Source organism: Leptosomus discolor, chromosome 17 (genome assembly GCF_034619465.1).
Source record: "Leptosomus discolor isolate bLepDis1 chromosome 17, bLepDis1.hap2, whole genome shotgun sequence".
NCBI lineage: Eukaryota > Metazoa > Chordata > Aves > Leptosomiformes > Leptosomidae > Leptosomus > Leptosomus discolor.
The window spans coordinates 16,970,041-16,992,902 of record NC_141407.1 but is presented as its reverse complement, the minus strand read 5'-3'; the positions used below and the strand labels follow the sequence as shown (position 1 = coordinate 16,992,902).

The following is a 22,862-nucleotide window of genomic DNA, read 5'->3' as shown; positions in this document are numbered from 1 at the left end:
AGGCGTAATATTATTTTTGACAACCAAGCATTGCCAGACCAGAGCAGCTTTGCCTCAAAGCCTTCTTGCTGAGCAACGTATTTTAAAGCTTTCTGCACCGAGTCATTTAACCTTTTTTTAAAAAAATAATAAAATAAGTTCCTTTTCCATCCTGAAGACAGCAGTAGCTGTTCTACCTCCCGTCCCGAACGCCCAGGCTCTCACCAGCAGCCAGGGCGGCGAGGGACGGAGAAGGCTGCGAGGCTGGGTCTGCCCCGCGGGGCGGGCAGTGCCCACTGCGGCTCGGGAGCCCTCCGGCTGCGCTGGGAGAGCAGGCGGAGGTTGGCTCTGGGTGAACAGGCAGCAAAAGCCACGGGGGCTTTGAAAGGTGGGGGGAAAAAAAAAAAAAACGATCCTAGGAAGCCTTCAGAGGAGCCCCAGGGTGAGAAACAGAATAGAGACCTCGACCAGATGCAGCTCCTGTTACCTGTAACCTCCACAAAGGGGCTGCTCGCCCCCGGCGCCCTTACCAAGGTGTGCCGCTTCATGTGCTCCCGGCGGGTGAACTTCTTCCCACAGATCTCGCAGGGATAGGGTCTTTCTCCCGTGTGGGATCGCATGTGTCTCTTCAGGATGCACTGGTGCATGGCTGAAAAACTGCAGTACGGGCACTTGAATTTCTTCCTGATGACTGTGAACTCGTTGACTGCAAGAGAGCGAAACGCGCAGGTTACTTTCGGAATGTCTCTAAGGGTCAGTCTTCTCGTTTACCACTTTGCTATTAAATGAGTTCCCTGTGAAATCACACTCTCACCTCTGAACCATCCACGATCTTTTTAAATCCTTATACTATATTTATTATTGCACTTATATTGAAGCTAAGAACTTCGAGTACCTCCCTCAGAGAAGCTTTTGAGCAAGCCAACACACAAACATTTAGCAACAGTCTGTAGCACACGTTGCCTAACGCTTGCTAAACCGCAGATAAGGAGGGCTGACGATCTGCTATAATTCTGATTTATTATAATGAATCATCCTAAATACCAGGATCTAAAATCCTAACGCTGTTAGCTGTGGAAGCAGCAGCTGGCCGGGAACAACGACCACAGACGCAACACCCCGACAGCGCCACGCGCTTTGGCTCTACCTATGGGGCGCTGCAAGACCCCCATCACCCACGCCAGCAGCGTGCCAGCGAAGGGGCAGAGACGGAGGGTTACCCAGAAGGAACAGGACACGGTTCCACACTCCCCATCACCCAGCTCTCAGCTAGTATTACCATCACTGCACGGGGACAGGAAGATAAAAGGAGCCATGACGTTGAATTCCAGCACGACCCCTGCACGCCTCCCGACGACACAACCGCACCGAGCCCTCGACGGACTTTTTTTTCCTGTCCCCTCCAATTGCATTTTGCTGAACAAGAAAAGGGATGAATTCTTTGAAGCCGCTCTGACACCGTGGATTCTTTTCTTCTTGTCATCTCCTTAGAAGCGCGCTGGAAGCGGACCCAGGGGACACAGAGAGGACTGACAGCCCCCGGGCCTCGTCTGCCAGGACGCACACGGCAGCCGCGTCGGTAGTTCCTCCTCCAAACAACGTGAGAGCCCAACACGCAGCAGGTGAAAACAAGAGTATCTGCTACTCCCTGAGGACACCCACCCACTGCCAGTTTGCAAAGGACTGTCCACGAGGACACGATTTTACATCTCCACCTCCTAAGAATGCCATTAGCATGTTAATTTTCACCCGCTTTTTCTCCTAATTACTGTTATTTCTCAAAGCAATATATTGTTTACATCACAACACGGGAAAAAAAAAGAAAGCGAGGTCCAGTTAATCACCTTAACTATGCGATGGTGTATGGAAATGGCTCTTGGGAAATGGAAAGAGTCTGCGGAGGTGAGCGAAGGGAGTAAGGGAAACACCAGACACGGCTCCTAACACACCGAGTGCTTTGCAGTATTTCCAGGTGCTTATTGAAACGTTCTCCCCTCCAGACGCCCCACCGGCCCAACGCACAGCGCATGCCCCCCGTACACCACAGATAACGCCCGGGAGTGACACTGCACACGGAAAAACAGCTACTTAAAAATGGCCTTTTTTAAGAAAGTCAGTAGGCGCAGGCACTCGCTGTCGGTTAACGGCCGATTTGTGAGGTTTGGGTTTTCTTTTTCTTCTGTTTTTAAAATTTACTTTGTCTTGTATTTGCAATACAGATAAAACGACATGAAAAGTCACTACATTTGCCACTCGAACCACATGCCGCTATTAAGACATCCTTAAACAAGGTAACACCGCCCCGCACAGCCAGAACAAACATTTCAACACAAGCTCACCTTCGAAAAAAGCGTTCTAAGAAGTTTTTTTATTGTTCTAACACAGACTAAAAGCACGGTTCAAGATCTTAAAAGCTGCAGCGACTGGAATTTTGTCGTAGCATTTGCTTTGACTCCTTGGAATTAAACCTATCCTCCACACAGGCAACTTTGTGGAAAAAATACTGCCTTTGATTAGCAGCTTGAATGGGATCTAACATTCTTATGTTCCTTTCTTGTGCTCCTAACTCGCTGCTCGGGGCTGCTCAGCAGCGGCGGTGGTCCATCCTACAGGTGCTTCGGTTGGTGGGGGTTTTCCAGCCCATTTGTAAAGCTGTCGAGAGAATTTCCCAGCCCAAGGAACAAAAAAAAAAAAAAAAGAGGAAAAAAAGCACCTACTCACCTGGGCCACGGCTGCCCTACTGACGGCAGGGAAAGTGAGCGCTACGGAGTATTTTATTCACCCGTCAGCCAAGATCACTCGCTGTGATCAGGCCGAATCCCGAAGGGCTGGTTTCCAGTGACCGCGCACTCGCGCTGCTTTGGGAACCTCTGGAGCCTTGTGCCGACAACCCGACAACCCAGCCCTTCTCCTGCCCCACGCCTGTCTGCTGATTTACAAGATTTTACTATTTATTATCTACAACTAGAGTAGGAAAACTTCTCTTTTACATTACAGGAAAAGTATTTTTTTGCTTTATCTTGTCCTTCGGATTTGACACCCCCCTTGTCTACACAACCAGAGGCAAGGAGCTCACTTTCTTCTATAGCAAGTAGCAGTTTTAGGATACCAACCTATTTATGATAAATACGTTTCTGGTCTGATCTTAACTGCTCAATTATTAGTGAGAGGCCGCATAAACACTCATATTCCCCAGAATCACTATCAACCTAATACTACGGCGTCTAGACAAGGTAAGCAAGCTATAAGCTGATCAAGGGAAGCCAAGAGGGGACACGTAACCCTCCTTCCTGCAGTCCAAGGCCATGTCCAGTGCTACTCACCACCACAAACGTGCCCCATGAGCAGACCAGAGCTAGCAGGACCAGCTGCTCAGCGAGCCAGGTTTAACCACCTCCCTCTGGAAAAAACTGACACGGAGATCCCGACAGCCACAGATCCCAAGATTACGAAGCAAAAGTGCTTTAGAGAGGAGAATACCACAAAATCCCTTATTTCCTTCACTGCCAGATTGTACCTGATCCTGTCATTTCCTAAATGACCAGCTGCCTCCTCTCACGTGCTGTCCGTACCTGTCCCCTCACTTCACGGCTGAGCTGCCGCAGAAGCCGAAAAGGCAACTCCAAACGTCAGGTGCACGACCTGCACTGCTGGCACGCCACTTCCACGCACACAGAGCCACGTGTTTCCACCACACAGATCTATTTCCAACAATATATTCGCCACACTTTCTGATTTCGAGCTCTCTCGTGCTTACTTTTGCCTGCATTCAGCTCCAATCGCTCATGAGCAACAATGTGCAGCTTCCAGTACGCTTAAAAATAGTCACAGAACACTTTTTGCAGCTATAGTTTTATTGAAAACTATTTTTTCACCAAATAGCCATATATTTAGTTCTCGTATCTACAAAAATAGAACACCTGAAAAACAGCAGCATCGTTAGAAAAATAACTGTATTGCAGACGACATTTTCACAGTACTGTTAAACACACGCACCCACACGTACATACAGGTAACGAACAACATACCAACTTCGGTACGAGTAAACTCTCTTGTCTAATGGCAGTATTTCATAGAGCTTAAATATAGCAGCATTAAGGTCCTACGAAATAACCTTTAACAAGATCAAGACCGTCACCAGTAGTGCCATAGATAACCAGCTACTGGACACAACTAGAGGAGGAATAGCACCAAGGAACGGGGAACGCAGTACCAACGGTAAAACCCCACGTATTTAACCTCACTCCAGTGTTTACAGAAGATGTGCACTTTTAAAACCGGCACGACAATGCTTGGAAAAAAGCCTTTGGTACGGTCACCTCAAGCGGCTCGACTTATTTCCCTGAGGCTGTTAAATGAAATAGGCTCCTGACTGGAGAGAAGGAAAAGCACCGGTGACATACGCTGCCCGACAGAGCTACTGCGTGCACCCCTCTAACCCACACGGAGTTAACAACCACCGACGCACTACAGCCAGTTGGGTAACACGAAGAATTCACAAGCTTTAAGAGAATTCCTGTCCACTTAATTCTCATTACATTTAAGGTTATAAATAGCAAAGTGCAATTTAACTGTCACACTTCCCATCATCTCCCCATGCCGCTTTCTAACACAAAAATCCTGCTTTTAAAAAGTTTTCTACACGACCTCTGTAAGCCTCTGCTACGTTATACCCTACAGTTCGAACATTTAAAAAAGCCTAGTCCTGAGCCTGAAGGGAAACACTGGAAATCCCGGGGGCTGAAGTCAGGAAGCCCTCTGATCTACAGACCAAGTAAAATACAACTTCATCCTCTAACAGAGAGAATGAGTTGCCCTGACCACAGAAAAATCGTTTCATGTTGAATTAAATTCTCAAATACGAGAAAAATGAACAAACATGAGACGTCATTAACTATTATCACGTGAAGGAAGCCTTTTAAAATGTGCTGAAATTACTCTTGCTGGCATCTTACTCTTCCCATTCAGACAAATCCCACCACACTGCTCCCAAATTTCCAGATAAGACTCATTTTGGTCACAACTTCCTCTTCCGGCTCAGCTTTCTCCTTCCTCACTCGCTGGTTATGGGAGAGCAAAATAAATTGCGAAGCAATTAAACTGACACGAGGGAAGCTGACGGACTCTAAACTATACGTTCACAGACAGCCGCGATCCACGACGCCAAAGACGTCAACAGGAACGAGAGCGAAAAAAACGAACGTGACTTTGCAAAAAAAGAAAATTGAAATAAAATGGTTCAAGTATGGTGTACTACACTGGTTATACGGGAACGTCTTGTCAACTCTGACCACACCCTGCTCAAACAAAGAGCGAGAGCTAAACCAAGCAGGGAAATTCTGGCTTCCCAGCCCTGAGGTGGGACGGAGCCGCCCCCCCCGAAGCCCCGACGGGCCGCAGGAACGGGCAGAGCAGCGCCGCACCACGACAGACCTGCTCCCTCTCTACGAGGGAAGGGCAGGAGGAGCCGGGTGATCTCTCTTTGAGCCTTCCACAGGAAACAGCTTTGCAAGAAACCCTCCACTCTGGAGACCTCCAGGCTGCTCAAGTCCACTTTGTGCACGACCAAATGTTTCTCATTTTGGTCTCCCTGAGATGCGACAATATTATGAGAAAGAACTTTTCGGAAGAACGCTCAAGATGGCTTGTGGAAGTTGCTTCCACCTCCTCAGCTGTCTCTCCCGTACGCGAAGGAACACAACCCCACGAGGCTGAAGCTCAAGCTGCTGACAAGCCCTGCTGTACACAGAGCAGCCGGGAAGCACTGCACTTAATTACTCCGCTTTCATTTCACAGTCACTATAATGTCCTTTTGCCTGTAAACACACAGCAAGAGACACGGGAATATTTAATCTTTGAAAAAAATAAATTAATTTCATATAATAAAACAGGAACTACAGTAAGACTTCTACCCTCCAGTAACAATCGTTACTGGTTTTGCATGTGCACCCTGGGTTACAGTTAGATCTTCTACGTAAAGCCTCCTCTCCTCAGTTTCAACAACACACATTCCGTCTGGCTAACTTAATTACGTTACAGAAAACAAACACGCCAGAAAAATTTACAGAACTCCTGAAAACCACAGCCATACTCCATTTTTTAAAAAAGTCCTAAAACAACTCAAACGTAATATCAATAAAATATACAAGCCTTGTGACAACTTTCAGGCCCAAATTATATACCCTGTCGCACATACGGACAAGCAGCATGTTTTTCTCCTTTAAATGACACAGAAAACCAGACTTTATAAACAGCTTACAGGGCTGAGCAACCCAGTGCTTTCACAGCTCCTAATCTCAAGCTGAAAAACCCTGAAATGCCCGAATTGTCTAATGGACAGAGCACCACACCAGAACTCAGAAGCCTGAATTCTATTATTAATTCTACTCGACAAGCCGAGGTACGTTATTTTCCCAGGGAATATGAGGAAAACTTCACCACTTCTTTTATAAAGCACTTTGAGATCTACGGATCAAAAAAGCTGAACGTAGTGTAAGCACAGAGTGGGACAGCCAAAGCGCCCACGATAGGGACTGACAAAAGTTCTCTTTGCACAAAAATGGCACCGTGGCTGCAGCTCCCCAGGACGTGGGACCAGCCCGTCATCCACCTCACCGGCGTCGGGGAGTCACTCTGCTGCATTACACCCGCGGTACGTTCGTTGGCAGCACGGGCACAGCGGAACAATTCGCTTTTCCTAGAAAGCAGCGTCTCGTACACGCGACGGCAGCTACGCGTCCTCAGGATCCTCGTTTTGTCCTACACTGCCCAAACGCTCCAACCCGCCCCGCTGGGCAGAGCCCAGGCAACACGCCTTCAGGTGGCAAGCGAGGCTCTTCTGTGTGCCGAAGCCCTTGCCACAGAAGAGACAGACAAAAGCACGCTCGTTCGAGTGCACTGACATAAGGTGCCGGTTTAAGTCTGTCTTGTCTCGAAACAGCTTGGCACAGTTAGGACACTGCATCTTCTTACAGTTGAAGTGGATGGTCTTCTCGTGCCGATCCATGTTGGACTTCAGGGTGAAGCTCGCGGGGCATTTGGAGCACCGAAAGCGGGCGAGCTGCCCAGGGGGCACGCTGTCTGCCAGGCCGGGCCGGGAGCAGTCCACCAAGCCGAAGGGCAGGAGCATGGAGAAGGCATGCTCGTGGACGTGCTCCTTCAGCTCGTCAGCACGCTGGAAAACCCTCCTGCAGAAGCCGCAGGCCAGCCTCTTGGCTAGGGCTGAATCCAGGAACGGGCCATCCGTGGTTACATCCATGTCTTCGGATCTCGAGAAGCTCGTGTCTGAAACAGAACCACACACACACACACGTACAAATCAGCGTCTTCTCGAATGAAATCGTGATAGTTTAAAAAAATACTTTTCTCTCTACTTACCTGAATCAGAGTTATCAAACTGCCAAAGTGCTAAAAATCCATCATACATGGCCTGCAAAGGAAAAGCACACTGAAGTTAAGGCAAGCTTTTACAAGCTAGTGCTCAGACTCCCATCTTACCCTTGCCTTCACCCCTTCTTTAAGGGAGGCTCATCATTTGACCTGACAACCCTATTTGCCTTTACAAAGCTTTCACTTGTCAAAGCAGCTAAGTTAACTGGGCCATATTTTGCCAGATTTGGTGTTTTGAAAACACAAATGCCTATTTAGGTCCTGGGTAACGACTCGGTTTCCAGTCTCACTGAGCAGCTGTAGCTCCCGCTCAGGCCAACGGGAAACACTGGAGAGGAAATTTCTAGCAGATGCAACAGAACTGGAAAATATTCCCTTAGCCCTACAGAGCTACTTTTTCTTTCCACACAGAAAACAAACACCTTCTGCGTGGTTCCCTTTATGCAATGCTCTCTGGCATCGCTGATCCAAATTATAAAGAAAAGCTGATTTTTTTTTAATATTTTTTTTTTTCCCCCATAAACCCTTTGCAATATGCCAGCGTGCAGCAGATGGCAACCCTCTATGAGGCAGAGGCATGAGGCAGCCTGGGCAGGGCTGCTGGAGACGGGGCAAGCAGCTACCAGCCGTTCTGACCAGCTCATTTTGCTCTAAGGAGACTGCAAAGGAAAATCTGTGCTTCCCCCCTTTTGTTCAACGGAACCAAAGTGTCATTCAAAAACATGAAGACATGCCACAGAAAGCTGTGGATTTTATGTCAAAACTCCTGACTCCTGCAATACAGAAAGCCAGCCTGCTTCCCTCCGAATTTAGACAACTACAAGAAACCCAAAGGCAAAACACCAGAGGTGGGCAATGGATAGCTGGGGTCTCAGCTATCTTTCTGCCATTATTATAGTCTTGTATGCACGTATACTTGACCAAAAATACAGGTTTTTGAACACAAGTTCTGCTGAGGTAAGGCAGAAAGGCTAACGTTAGGACAACACCAGCCCTGACCTCCACAGACTTCCAGTTTTAAAATAACCTGGTTTTGTAAAAAAAATTAAAAATAAAAAAATAAAAAAGAGAGAGAGAAAAAAAAAGCGATCAGGTCAAAGGATCCAGTACTATGGTCTTTTGAAGTGCTCCTAACCGAGGAGAATTCTATGAAATACCTTTGCATTTAAATTTCTTGGCGTTTTTCCCCACGATCTTACCTGGGTCGAGGAAGGCACCTCTCCTTTTATCATGGTTTCTGGTGACATTTCACCAGAAGAGCAGATCTCAGGGGGGCTCTGAGTGGCAAGGTGTGATGCAGGCAGCGGGGGAGATGGTGCTTCCACTTTGCCATCACATTCGCCCCTTGAACGATTCGAGTTGGTGCCAGGCCCTGGGGAACACAGGAAACGAATCTCACCCACGTGAACCAGCACCAGCTGGCGGTTTTCAAAAAGGCCTTGCAAAGGCAGCGCACCAGCACTCGCAGCTTATCTTCCGTCCGCGGGAGGGGATGCAGCAGGACAGCGATGCCAGGCCTTTTTGTTTTGTTTTGTTTTGTTTAAAACCAGCCTCCCCACCCCAAAACGCCTCGTCTGCGCGCGAGGCACGTCGTGGGGTTACACCGCACGGCACGGCCGCTACAGGGTCCGTCGGGAGAAAGCGGCACAAATCTCCGGAGCAATGGCATTTCTGAAAGACACCTCCTGGAGGAGAAGCACCACCTCAAACACGAGCATTTCAAGCTTTAAGGAACGTACGCGCAAACTTTATTCTGCTACTAACTTTCTTGACAGTTCATGTCAAAGCTTCAGATCTCAAGATTTGACCGTGGTGGTTTATTCAACATAGTACTGTCAGTCCTTGATCTCAAAGTGCTTTACAAAAGATGGGGAAAAGTACTCCTTTCATTCCAGACATACAGCAAGCACAGAAGTTCAAATGTTCGTACAAAACTATTCAGTTATACCTGACAGTCGTTACATTCTAAAAATCTGCCGTAGTTAAAAAGCAAAACATCACTTCCCGGGCCGAAGCAGAACCCTCTTGTCTACGCTGTCGCAACAGCCAAATGGTGAACAATATTCCAGAAACTGCACTGATAAGCAATGACAAATCTAAACCCAAATGCAGACCGTGTAAGCCAAGGCCAGCGTGCGTTACAAATGGTTAAACAAACTTTAACAAACACCTTGACTGAATATTGGAATGACATATCGAGCAGGTCGTCATCTTTGAAAAGCAAGCAGGCGAAATCAGAAGCAAATATGGCACAAAAGTAAACAAATTCGTATTTCAAGCACTCTGTGCCCTAAAGGCTTTTTCATTTCTAACACAAAAGAGTCTGATTGAAACCTTTACGGATATAAAAACCACACTCTTTAATGCAGCTACAAATAACAAGTCAAAGTTTATACTATGTCCGAATACAATACACTGTGATCTGGGTCACAACAAAGCATTCGAGTGAAACCACACAAAGGTTTCTAAATGCGAACAATCCCAAACCTAACTTTTTTATCCGCTATCAAAGGAAATTCTGCTCTTGTGCCACAAGCTGCATGTTTGATTTACCTTCCTCCTCTTTGATCGCAGATTGGGATCTTTCACGACTCAGTTAACCCTGTTCAAGGGTGATAACAATACTTCACGTCGCCATTCTGGTGGCGCTCATCTACTGCTCTTACCATTTACAGGCAGGACAGCAAAATGCTAAACCCCCATAAATTCAAGCGAGGAAAAACTGGGGGGAAAAGTGAATTCATCAGCATTTCCCATTAGAAACTGTTCTGAGGAATCCAGCTCTCCACGTCCAAAGCTGAACTCCTGCCTAGACATCCACACAATTCCTTTTTGTCCCCTGAACATCCCCAACGGATCAAACTGCCCTGTTCACATTGAAGCTACACACTGTGATCATCGGCAACTCAGAGGCGCCTCCGGGTTGCCCTCCCTCAAGCAAACAGCAGTTCAGCGTACAGCAGAGAGAAGCCCGGAGGGTCTGGCGTCATTAATTCTTTATTAGCACCTCCACGGAGTTACACAGGTTCCTGAGACCCTCTGCACTTGTTAAAGCACAAGTTAAGGCTGATGAACGAGCAACGAAACAGAGTAAGGAGAAACAATAAACTGTCACCCAACACGAGCCACAAAGATGTACAACACAACAAAGTACAAAGATGTTTTTTAAAACAATAATTCATATTTATTTGGTTTCAACAACTGCAAGTAACACAAGAAGAGAAACCCACAGAAGTGACCCACGCTTCGTACACCAGAACGCAAGCAGCACCTGAATTTACGTTTCGTCCCATTCTGACTAGTACTGAGAGAAACCTTTTTCCCCTCCTATATTTGTACTGAAATGAATTTTATTGAAAAGTATTTTAACTTCTAAATCAGAAATCAAAAGCACTTTCCTTCGGTCAGCTTTGCACACGGAAGCTGATGCACGGGTTTAGCAGTATTTATACGAATACAGTATTCTCTGACAGCTGTAAACTATTGTGGAAAAGAGAAAGGCAAAGGTTCTCATATCTCATGTAAAACTGCATCCATTCTCCCCCAAAGCTTCATTTACCATGTACAAAAATTCCACGCCAGACTGAATACCTTTTTCTCCCTCTTGGGAAAGCTGACCGCTGTGTAAAATGTATTCCTTTAACATCCAGGGCAAGTATAAATTATTGGCTCCAATGAACCACTAACTAAAAATAACATATTAGCTGGTTTGCCCCAAAGAAAAGGGCTCTGTGTACCATGCAATCACTTGGACAGCAAGCTTCATAGGAATTGCTTCTATAAACAGTTTCAGTTGCAACAGGGTAAACAGGAAAAGCCAAACTTAGACATATAAAAAAGTATGCAATGTACTATTCTGAAAATGTGGAAGAGTCACCCTTTAAGGGAGTCAGTCTCCCCAAAATCTGAAAGTTTTCTTTTTTCTTTTTTTTTTTTTTAAATGAGAAAGCAAGGATGTGAACTATCTAACTCATTTTCTAGTTAATATTAAAATTCTCATTCTCTGGATTATACTTGGCAAAAGCAGCTAAAAACATTCAACTAAAGCCTTTGAGACTTTTGTAGATGTGGTGTAACCGCACAGAACAATGCTACCAAAGTTCAGCATCATAAATGAAGCAAGACACACGTTATTCAACCAAGGAGCTCAGTGGAACAGCACTGCTGAAGTTGGGAATCAGCAAAGAATAACCTGCTTTTACAGATAAACCATGAAAACACATAAAGACGAGAACACTGAACCTCTTGTAATGTCTTCTCTCAAAGACACCCCCCAACAGCACGCCACGCAGGTTCAATAACTGATGGTTCCCAAGATGACCTCAGTGTCACCCATGAACAACTCACCCACACTTCACCTCTGCCAAACCTGCACGTTCTTTAGGTTGCTGACAAGCCCATGAACAACGTCAGTCCTGATCACACGCCATGAACGGCACAAATTCTCAGAGCCCTTCAGCTGCGGGTTAGCTGGCAGCCGTGTTACCCAAAAGGCAAGATATTTCAGTTTCCCCTTCTGATTTTAAATTAGTTTGAATTAGTTAACTCTAGAAATGCTTTATTTCTGTTTGACTACATCATAGTGATACAACACCCCCACACACCCCCCAGGCTTCATTTTCCACCAGCTGAACGTTAAGCAATTTCACACCTCATACAATCATTACAATATACAATGAATTAGGAAAAAAAGAACACGGGGTGAAATGAAAACCTTGGGGTATCTTCTATTAGCTTTTACAGCGGTGCGAACTCTGCGGAAGAAAAAAAATGAAACCTTGTCATGTAGGCAGTAACTTGGTGAGTAATATCCCCTTCAGAAACGGCTCATCAGCACTTTAAACGTCTATAACACACTCTTTGGATCCGTCCACCTCCGTTAAGTCTTTTCCTCCAGAAAAGAACAACAAGGTGAACACTGCTCCTGGAGTCAGCCACTTACCGTAGCGCTTCGTAAGAGAATACGAAGAGAAGCCAGTGACAGCAGTTAAGACTGAAAACGCACTTCACATTTTTTAAGCTCAAGAGAGACTGATCACTTAAAATTCTTGAAATTAGTGTGTTTCCTTTTTAAAATCAGACAGATGAAAACTGTGCTGGTTTTGGGTTTTTATCTTTCTCACTGTGCTCCTGCCTACTCCCCCTGCCTTTTTTTTTTTTTTTTTTTAATATAACCCAGGACTTAAAATGACTCAACATCCTCAAATTGTGTTTGAAGAAAAATGTGAAAAACACCTACAAAGCCAGCACCAACCTAGATGTGCTTTTAGATCTCCAGAATCTTCTTACCACTTGCTTTACTGCCTTTTTTACACTGAAAATTCTCATTAAGCTTGATGTCCTATTGTATTCAGTAACCACCACTTAAGAGCAAGTCTTCTACCAGAACATCTTTTTCAAGTGATAAAAATAAATCGATACCTGTGAATCTGAGTAAGATGAAAGAAAAATACAGCCCTGAACTCCCTGCTTCTGTAAAAACCCTCTTACCAGGCCGCAGCGACATCCACCTACTGGTGCGAGAGCTGCAGACCAAGCCAGCAGTCGTCTTTTTGTCTTACACTATTCACTTCGCTTCCATAAAGGTGAGATAACGGGAGCTTAGCTGAATGAAATTCAAGCAATAGTGAGAGGGCTGGAAGACAGGGCCCTCGAGTACAGGCTGGAAGGACCTCCTGAGTCACCACAGCCCTCAACGAGCGATCATTTACCCCTTTTCTGAATGAACTGAGCTTTTTTTTTTTTTTAAACACAGCTGGTCTTCTGCCTACACCACGTCTGCTCCCGAACTCCGCTGCTCAGCTGGTTAGGCAATCTCTCATTTCTAGCCCAAATTTATAGCTGCCTTATACTCATTTGTCTTTATGCCAAAGGGTCCTTCAGCTTTTAAGTAAAATCTCAAGTCCTCCATCCAAGAGAAGGATGATGGATAGAGGGCAGCCCCGTCATTATTCCGGTTTATCATGACAGAAGATGAAACCGCTGATTTCACCTGTCACGAGTCACGGAGCCGAGCACGCGGCGCATAAATCACCCTCACCGCCGCGCATCGATCCGCACTCCCGCCCGCCCCGGTGCCAGCTGAGGGCACTCTTCTCACTGCACGCGAGCCCGGCGATTGAACTGCTGCACAGGATCTTTGCTGCTTCATTGCAACGAGGGGATTTTCAACCCAGGAGCCTAGTTTGAACCGTCTAAATCTGATTTAATTGGAGATCGTTCAGTAAGCGAACTACTGCGGAAGAATCAAGAACGTTGCATTAGCAATTCCCCCCAGTCATTCAAGCTGCAGAATAAGGCACAAAGATTTTATTTTCTCTCTAAACTTAGAAAGAGTTTTTAAAAATAATTCCACTGTTCAGACACGAGGAGCAAAGAGAGATACTAAGGCTGACATTACGTTGTGCAGTTATTTCCCTTTATCTTACAACCTATGTGACCATCAAAAGTTATCTATTTTTTGCCATCAAGGAAAGCAAAAATAAAACAAGAGATATCTTAAGTGAACTTTTCATTCTATTTAATCAGTCAATTTTCTCAGTATAGTTTAAACCAAGCATTTTCTGCTGGAAACTAACACACAGTACTCAGAAAGCCACCGCTTGCCCTATTTTATGTGACAAACGCTATCCCCATCTTCTGGAAGTATTACTGAAATACAGCATTAATGATTTTTCTTTCTTTGTGCACTAGAGAATCAGACTATTTTACGACTGCAATTAAGAAAATACGAAAGCATGCTGAAAAGTAAGCTGTCCACACACAACGGTACACATCAGCCACCTCCAACAGATCACCAGCAGAAAAACATCCGTTTCCACGTGCAAGTATAACAAAACAATCAATAGCTGCTCATTACTTAGAGAGAGGTCTAAAAGTAAACAGCAAGAAGTAAAGATCACGCAGTCTGCAAAATCACAACTGTTTCTACAGACACAGGAGCAACAGCCAGCAGCCTTTCAACATCAGTCAGTTCGGGATTCAAAACCTTCGGAGTCTTTTACCATAAGGACTCAAATATTTTGTATTTCATCTGTAAGTACCACTTTGCAAACAAGTAAAACAGAAATCTGAGGACAAGCGCTACGCTCATATGCACTAAATACTTTCTTCCATGGCTTCAGCAGGTAATGAAGTTGGAACAAGACACAAGTTTCCCAATTGTATGGAAAGTGGGATTAAGCAGGACTTAAAACTGGATATAAACATATCAGCAGTAATAACAAGACAGTGACCTGTAATTTCTTCTCACTAAAGATTTCACTTAAAGTGTCAGTAAACAAAAAAAATACTAAAACACAAACTTACGAGAGAGAGAATGGGTGCCTTTGGGTAAGTACTCAAACAGCAGAGAACTATCCTCTCCCAGCATGTCGGCTTTCAGAGACAGCAAACTGTTCTTACTCATGAGAGCCGCGCGCAGGTTGGCGACGGTGGCAGCCTGGAGCGCGTCCTCCTTCTCCGGGGTGAGGGGCTGCGAGATGTAGCTGCCTTCCCCCCCCAGGAGGGCTTCCTCCACGTTGGCGTAGGGGTCGGGCCGCTCCACTCTGCTGTCGGAGCTGCTGGGCTCTGTCGCTGCCACCTCAGCACCTGCGGGAGGAAAGAAGCCGTCAGAGACGCCAGCGAACCCCCGAGAGGCGGCACAGCGGCCACGCGCGCCTGCCTAACCCTGGCCCCGAATATCTGGGAACCAGGCGCTCATCACCCCCTATTTCGGCCTTATTGTCGCTTTTCACGCAAAAGCGTGGTTTCTTGCTCCCTTCCCAAAAGCCCGGAGAAGAACTTGGCGGTTCAGAGGCTCGCCAGAAAGCGCCCCCGCCCCGCAGCCGGGGGTTTCTGTTCTTCCAGCTGTGCCCAGCTGCACCCCGCGCGTCTGCCCCGCCAGCGGGTCTGCGAAGGCAGGGCAGAGGGAGAGAGATGGGTACCACCTCTCCCCACAACCAAGAACTGGGCGAAACTTTTTGATTTATTTATTTTGAACTAAGGTTTCAGGATAGCCTGCTAGTCCTGAAATGACGTTCAAACGTTCAAGTTCTGGTTTTTCCATCATTTTACTCCGGTAGGCCAAGTTCTCCCTCTTTCATTTCTTCCCCATGATGGAAGTTTTGAAAAATCCAGTAATAAACAGCCTGTAATAGTGGACTGCTAATTAATATAAATCCCTCGGGGTCACTTATCTGAAAAATACACAGTAATCAGTGGTTCCCAGCATATATCACAGGGCAGGTTTTATACAGAAGTGATACAGTCAAAAACACAACCAAAGGCACAGATTAACCACTCGGCAACAGGCAGCTACAAAGAACCTGTATAAAAATGTAACGGTCTAGAAACAAAAACATCGATTAGTGAATCCAAACAAAAATGAAAACGTTATGATCAGGTTAATCCCTCCCTGTGAAAATACCATTTATTTTTGTGGTTTTGGGGAGGTCTAGTTAAAGATTCTCTCTTGTTTGAACTTTGACTCTCTAGTCTTAAATAATTAGTGTATTTTTACGTAATGTGACTCTCATACTTCTCTCTATACTTCACACGAAACAAAAAAAGCATGTACAGAAAGGGCTGTTATCCCATTTACAAGGTGTGTAAACCAAACTGTGATTACCTGCTGCAGAACCTGCAGCAGCAGAACACCACTGACACGCTCGAGACCCAGTCGAGCGCCTGGCAAACAGGGCTACAGCTCCCCAACAAACGGATGCCTTTGTAGCGGTTGTACTATCAAGATGTAGAGGGAAAAAATCCAAAGAGAAGGCACTGATAACGGGTGAGCAGAGGGAAAAGAAGCTGTTTCGCAGCTCCTGAACATTTTATTGCCTCCTAGTTCAAAATACATCTAAATACACTTAACGCAAGAGGCAACTGTTCCAGTTCAAAATGTGGACAAAATTAACACTCAGCTGCTTTCCCAAACTCATCTTACACTTCGGAGGGCAAGGAATTCAGGTGTGGCCCATCTGCACCACAGCAATAAGCTCATTCCCACGCAGGTTTCACAGCGGCGGAGCTCACGAGAGGGGAAGAGGAGGAGTGTGGCACGCCAGCACTCGGCGTTCAACAACTCCGAACCAGGGCAAGCCATCCATTTGCATAGCCTTATTAAAAAATGCTAATGAGGACATGGGTACAGTGCCTACCTCCTGTAACCTGGAAAACGGCTAAAGGAAGATCATTAGTTTTATCTCTGTTTTACAGGTGGTAACTGCCAGAGCAAGACGTGGTGAGCTGCAGAGCCGGGATCAAGCAATGGATGTCCCCAGCCCAGCCCAGGGCACGTTCCTTAACGCGTTCAGATTCACTGTACTCAGCTGTACTGTGCTGCCAGCACCTTTATTGGTAAGTTTTTCCACTTCTTCAAAACCCAAAAAGCCTCAAAGCAAACACTAAGGAAAACGCCATCGCTAGCAGAGTACCCCGACACCCCGGAGACGCAAGGAATACCCAAGGCTGGGGGCTATGAAAACAGCACCAGCAACTACACAAACTGTCAGAGACGCTCTCCCTTTCAAACAACCCATTTTCCCTCCTCTGCGTTTTCCTTGTACAATCTCGTATGATCAGCTTTATGAAATCTTAGTCAAGCAGAAGAATTCAACCGCTTTGAGTTTTTACATATTTTGTCATCCCTCTGTTACCGAGGGAGCTGTTAACAGGTACACGCGTTTTTCTAGATAACAAAGTTTGGTTTAAAAACAAACATTTCCACATAAAGGGAAACTACAAGAGTTTTAAAAAACAGCAGCTGCTACAAAAGGTGGCGAAGAAAGTAAATTCTAGCCCATGAAACCGGTAACATCACAGACAGCTTTATCAAACCAAAGCCACGATACTGCTCCTATTCCTCTGCTCCTCAGAGGTGAACCGCAGCAAATAACTGGGGCCAGAAAGGGTGTTTGTCAACAAACCGGTGTTGCCAAATAACCGGGCAGGCAGTAAGTCACCTTGCGTTTTCTCCCGTCCTTTTCCATGGCCAATTACAGACGCTGATTGACAGTTGCCAGAATCCGTCGCTGCCTGCTGCACATAAACACTAATTGCTAAAACACACGCAGATTAATTGTAACCACAACAAGACATTAAATGTTCCTCAAAAGCCAAGATTAGAGACAGACAGTGAAATAGAGGCTTTAGAGCTTCCAGTATTTATAGCTGATGTAACCTAATCAAATACACATTAAGGCAAAATAAATATCCACTTAGTCACATAAGTACTGAAATACTCTCAGCACACCAAAACCCCAAAATGCATGAAGTTCCTCTTCACGGCGCCTCCAAAACCACTTCTCTCTTTTCTCTAGAATACAGCTTCTTTTAACAAGATTTAGCCAAAGAATTATATGAATCAAAGTATCCGTCACTTCCCAGTAATCCAAACTGTTTACTACAGCGCTTCAACTGTACGTAAACCAAGCTTTAGTAAATGAGCTTCTATTTTGCAATTATTCAAGGCAGCGCATCACGTGGCAGCCCGAGAGCTCCATCCAGCTCCTCCACATCTCATTTTTCACACCGCCGAGACAGTCCCCGCGCCTGCACGGATTCCAGGCACCGCTCGCAGGAAATCCCGATCGGGGCAGCAAGCTAAACACGGGATTAATGCCGCTCTAAAAAAACTGAGCTCATTAGTCTCTTTAGCAAATCATTATTTTGCAGTTATTCTATTACACCAGCCTACTTTCCAAAACACAGAAGCTTTAGAAAAGCTTTATTAGTTTGTTGACTTGGATGAAGATTTTTATTATTATTATTTTCTGTTTTCAAATAAAACCAGTGAACTGTGTGCTTGCTCTGCAAGGGAGGTACGGCCACCAGAAACTCGCTCGCTTTGCTACACTACATGAAGTCCAAATCCAGATCAGAAATCCCATTTACCAGCAGGCATGCCACTACTACCATAAAAAAATAAAATAAAATAAGAAAATTACCTGAAAGTCATATAAACTGAGCTTCTGTCACAAACCCAGGTATGAGAAAAAACAGTTGTACTAGTCAAAAAAACCCCAAGAAGTACTGCAGACATCTGCCAGCCCCTTGGGAAGTAAAGGTGATGCAACTTACTGAAAGCATCCGAATGAAATGTTAATGGGATAAATTGTTTTCCAAGATCTAGGAGAAAATTAAACCCAGTCAAACAATTGAAAAAATACACGTGCCATTTCAGAAAGACCCAGGAAAAGCTTCCCCATTTTAAATAATGCATTTGAGCACAATTAATGCTTTTATTTAATACACATTTTTAAAAATTATTTCTTCTCCCTGCTCCAGTCATTTTTCCTCGTTACAGCTTAAACGTGGCCGTTACCAAACCGCCTCCTCAGTGTCTGCTTCTCTCACACCACTTATTTCTTCTTTGTATTGTGGTTTTACCTTCTCAGTAAACCCCCAGTGGTGTTTTCTGTTGTTTCCCAGACTCCCAATCCTATTATTCTCTTTCATAATTTTTTTTTTTTTTAATCATTTTTCCCTCTTTCAACTTTTATTCCCGCTCTCTCCTGTACATAGTTGAGTATCTTCTAGAGATCTGTACCTGGAGGACTGAACCCACGAGAAGAGACAGGCACGAATAAAAGCCATGCAAGATTACATCTGCTGTGGAAAACTCAAAGCAGAGACAAGCTCTTCCCCAAGAACTAAAGGCAACGTTTTGCCAGGTCATTATTCCTCAATATTGCTCTTGTCATTACAGTCTCAAGGCAAAAGGACATCCAAGAAGCCTGTCATCTTCTCTTCAAAGCCCCTTTCTGTTTGGCAGAAATACAAAGCCGTACTGCCTCTCCCTTGGTCTTCCGAGTTTGCAGGATGATGAGGTTGCCTGACACGCGTCACCGAGGGACTGCCTACCTAATCAGAGCGACCCAACGGCCGGCGAGGCAGGGGAAGGCAGCCAGCAAATCCGGCAGTCCTCGGAAGGAGCGCAATGGCATTTAGCTTACCGTTTGCAGCCAAAGCTTTAAGCCAGTTTCTCTAAGTTCTATCGCCCTGGCAAATTTCAGGAAGCTTTAGGAGCCCTTCCTCAGCCCCCCTCAAACACAGCACGAGCCACTCCTCCAAGCACACCTTTCTGAACGGGGGGGTTATCACTGCTCAGCACGCGGAGCAAACTCTTTACAAGCCCCCACAACCTCCAAAGACGACGGCAATTCCAGGCCACCTCCTGTCACAAAAAGCCTCCCTACCCTTTCGGCATTGCTCGGGCAGAACTGGAGGCTGGAGGTGCTTCAGCAGAACCAACGCCGTCGTCCTGCCACTTTCACCAGCATCCTTTCAATTCAGCACCAGTAACACCGTCAGCTAAACCCAGCCAAAGTCTCCAGCTGCCTGCATTGCGTGGACATTTGCCAAAGCTAGGGGTGACAGCAAGATCCCACAGCTATCTGGGGCTAATTAAAGAAACACTGGTTAATCTTATATCCTACTCTTATTTAGAAAGCACACTTGACAGTCATAAACAGTAGAACCCCCAGCTAAGTCCACCAAATGCTTTCCCTCCCACAGGCAAATGTGAAGCAGGGCTGGCAAGTCATTCTGCTTATCTTCTTCTGAACACATCTAAGAACATAAAACCCCACAGTTTACAGGGGGAGAGAATATTCCCTCTTTCCATCAAGTTAGGGTGGAAAGGTGAAGGGAAAGAAGTACCCGAGTCCTGCTGGCAGAAAGGCAAGCATCAAGGGAAGCACAGGTTGAAAACAACAGCTAACGAAGGCACCTCCTAAGGGGTCTCAGCAGCAGATGAGGGGGCAGCTGTCCTGACTTGTGACAGCGTTACCGCTGCGTTAACTGGCTCGATTTGTAAGAACTGTAGAACAAATTAGATTGGAAGCGACTTCAGGGCTACTTTTAGAGCTAGATCCAGTTGCTCAGGGCCTTGTACAGCCAAGTTCTGAATATCTGCAGGGAGAGAGAGGCCACAGCTTCTCCAGGCCCTTCCTCCACCATTTGACCACTCCGTGAAGAATTTCCTCCTTCCACCCCGTGAGAGTTTCCCTTCCTGTAACGTGTATTCTTTAGCTCTCATCCTTTCTCCACGCACAGCTAAGAAGGGTCTGGCTCTGGACAATCCATCCACCCTCCCTTCTCCAACGTTAAACCAAGCTTCTCGTCCACAACATCTTGACGGCCTTGGCTGGGCTCGCTCAGTCTTTCTTGTCCCAGGGATCCCCAAACTGGATCTTGGACTCCAAATGTGGTCTCATTTCCCTTGATGTGCTAGGTACACTCTTTGTAGGGTAACTGAGCACGCAGCCAGCCTTCGCTGACCCCTCTGCAGCTCGTGGCCCACCAGAACACATCTTCTGCAAAGCTGCTTTCTCACTCCTTGGCTGCCAACCCACCCTGGTGCATGGGGTTATTCCGTCCCACACGCAGGACTTTGCCTTTTGTCTTTGTTGAATTCATGCTGTGTCTGGCACCGCTGCCTTCCAGCAAATCATTCCTCCCAGCCTGGTGTCATCCAGCCACTTGCTGAGGGTTCACTCCATCCCACCCCCCAAATTGTTAAGGAACAAAGCAAACAGCATGACCCCGGATCGCTACCTGTGATGGATGCGGGCATCGTGCTTTCCCGGGCCGCTGTTTAGGATCTCCTGCACGCAGCTGGGCAATTCATAGTGTGGTGGCAACTGGAATTATTTTTGTGTGCGTGTTTACAACATGACAAGAGAAAGGGCAGTGGGGGGCTGAGGGAAGAGGTCCCCACATCAGCAACTTCTCCCACCTCAAACGCTCATTCCTGCGCCCTCCCCTGCTCCTCACTCACTTGTACCAAGACCACACACAGAGTTGTGAGGTGAACTTGAGACAGGAACTAATATGTTAAAAATAAACTGGTTTATTAAAAAAAAAAGTTATTTTTAAACCCAGACCAGTGGCCCAATCCGGTTCAGTACATGGTTGCAGAGACATTTTCACCGGAACAACTGCAGGAGGGCGTGGGGGTGCAATTAAGTACCAAGGGAAAGTGGGAGCCACTCAAACTCAGCTTTCCTTTCAAGGACACTGCCAAATTACAACCTGAGCTGAACTCTTCTGGAAAAAACAGGCAAAATCAAAGACTTAATCTTCTGAGGCGCTCCCACCTATTTGTGTCAAGGTTCTATGCAGATCCGCCTGGCTGTAGATTTCATGTAAAATTTCAGGGGTGATGTTTCTTGTGCAAGTTTAGGAAGATTTGGCTTGATCTCCTTCTGTGCAGAACATATAATTAATTTTTAAACTCACAGAAAAAAAAAAAGCTTTCATTTCCTAGCGTTTTTTTCTTGGGAATAAAAAAAAAAAAAAAAGGAACATCCTGGCTGGTAGAAAAATTACAAACTTTTACCAGCTGCTAAAAATATCCTTGAAGCTTGTATTTCAGATACCCCCTCCTTTCTAACAGAAATCCTTCAAGTGTCTCACAACCTACTATTTGTTAAGCAAAACTCGGCTTTCTCCCACACTGTAATATTTACACAGAGAAGTGATGCCATGAGCTATGTTGGTTTTGATTAGCAGTGTTTTACAAACATAATAGTTTACATGTGGATATAATAAATGTGCGCAGCATTCAAAATAAGCTCCAGTTTCATAACTCGGGGAACTATCAGGCAAACATGGAAATTTAACCACAACATGTATGATCATTAAAAACTGCCTTTATGATAAAGACTGTGAGATCTCTTAAGTGAATCCTTATGGAACCAAAAACATCGTCTCCTTCAGGCTGCACTTTCCCGCCTCTCCCTGCTTGGAGTCCTGCTACAGCTTCTCAACCGTGGGTCAAAGCAGGGAGACCTGGGGCACTGCCCTGCGCTGTCGGGGTTTGAGATGCTGAAAAACAACGCCCTGCAAAACCCGGCAGCTTTCCAATGCTGTTACTGTTTCTGGAGGGCTCTGGGGGACTCCACGCCAACTGAAAGGCAGCCTTCATCATATAGGCTCGAATAGAATTGTCAAGCCTACAGCCACAGGATGTTCACCATATATGTTTTACCAGCAGAAACATTCTTCTCAGTACCTCTAGAACAGCATTTCTAAAATAAAACAGTCTTGTTCTACACAAATACGACCTGGTTTTACATTGATATTTCTGCAGTGGCATTCTAAAAGCACAAATATCTCCCCAGCTTTGTTTTCCTCAAAACAGTAATCAGTGTACAAAGACAAACTGGGAAGTTCCCTCCACTCCTCCAGGTATTTAAAAAAAGAAATAATCAATTTTTATCTCTTTCCTATAATACTGTTTTTCTAACAATGAATCAAACGCTGCACATAATTTCCTGTGGTCCATGTCAGCAAAAGGAGCTCCTGGCCCCAAACCCAGCTGCTTGTTGCTGCTCTCCCACTGCCCGTTAGTGACCTCCAGGGCTACAGAGTAAACCTGGTCGACGAGCTGATTTTGACCAAAACAAGACACAACAAACGATCCAAATACAAAGAAGAGCGAAACGGTTAAACTGGATGAGTTAATTGGTTTTGTAACTATTCTAAAATGGAGTAACAAAGCGGTCCTT

General features: G+C 45.7%; 1 protein-coding gene across 3 annotated transcripts in view; it reads right to left on the bottom strand.

Annotated features, from left to right (window-relative positions):
• ZBTB46 (zinc finger and BTB domain containing 46) overlaps positions 1-22,862 on the bottom strand; it is a 44,319-nt gene that overhangs the window by 4,876 nt on the left and 16,581 nt on the right. For 2 of the 3 annotated variants that reach the window (XM_086474573.1, XM_086474572.1), the window contains 5 exons: positions 14,677-14,958; positions 8,568-8,740; positions 7,357-7,408; positions 6,952-7,263; positions 510-685 (listed from right to left, as the gene is read on the bottom strand). In XM_086474573.1, the coding sequence (XP_086330699.1) occupies positions 510-685; positions 6,952-7,263; positions 7,357-7,408; positions 8,568-8,740; positions 14,677-14,958 (995 nt within the window). The remainder of the gene's footprint in view (positions 1-509; positions 686-6,951; positions 7,264-7,356; positions 7,409-8,567; positions 8,741-14,676; positions 14,959-22,862) is intronic. The other variant, XM_009960467.2, reaches the window with a different exon arrangement.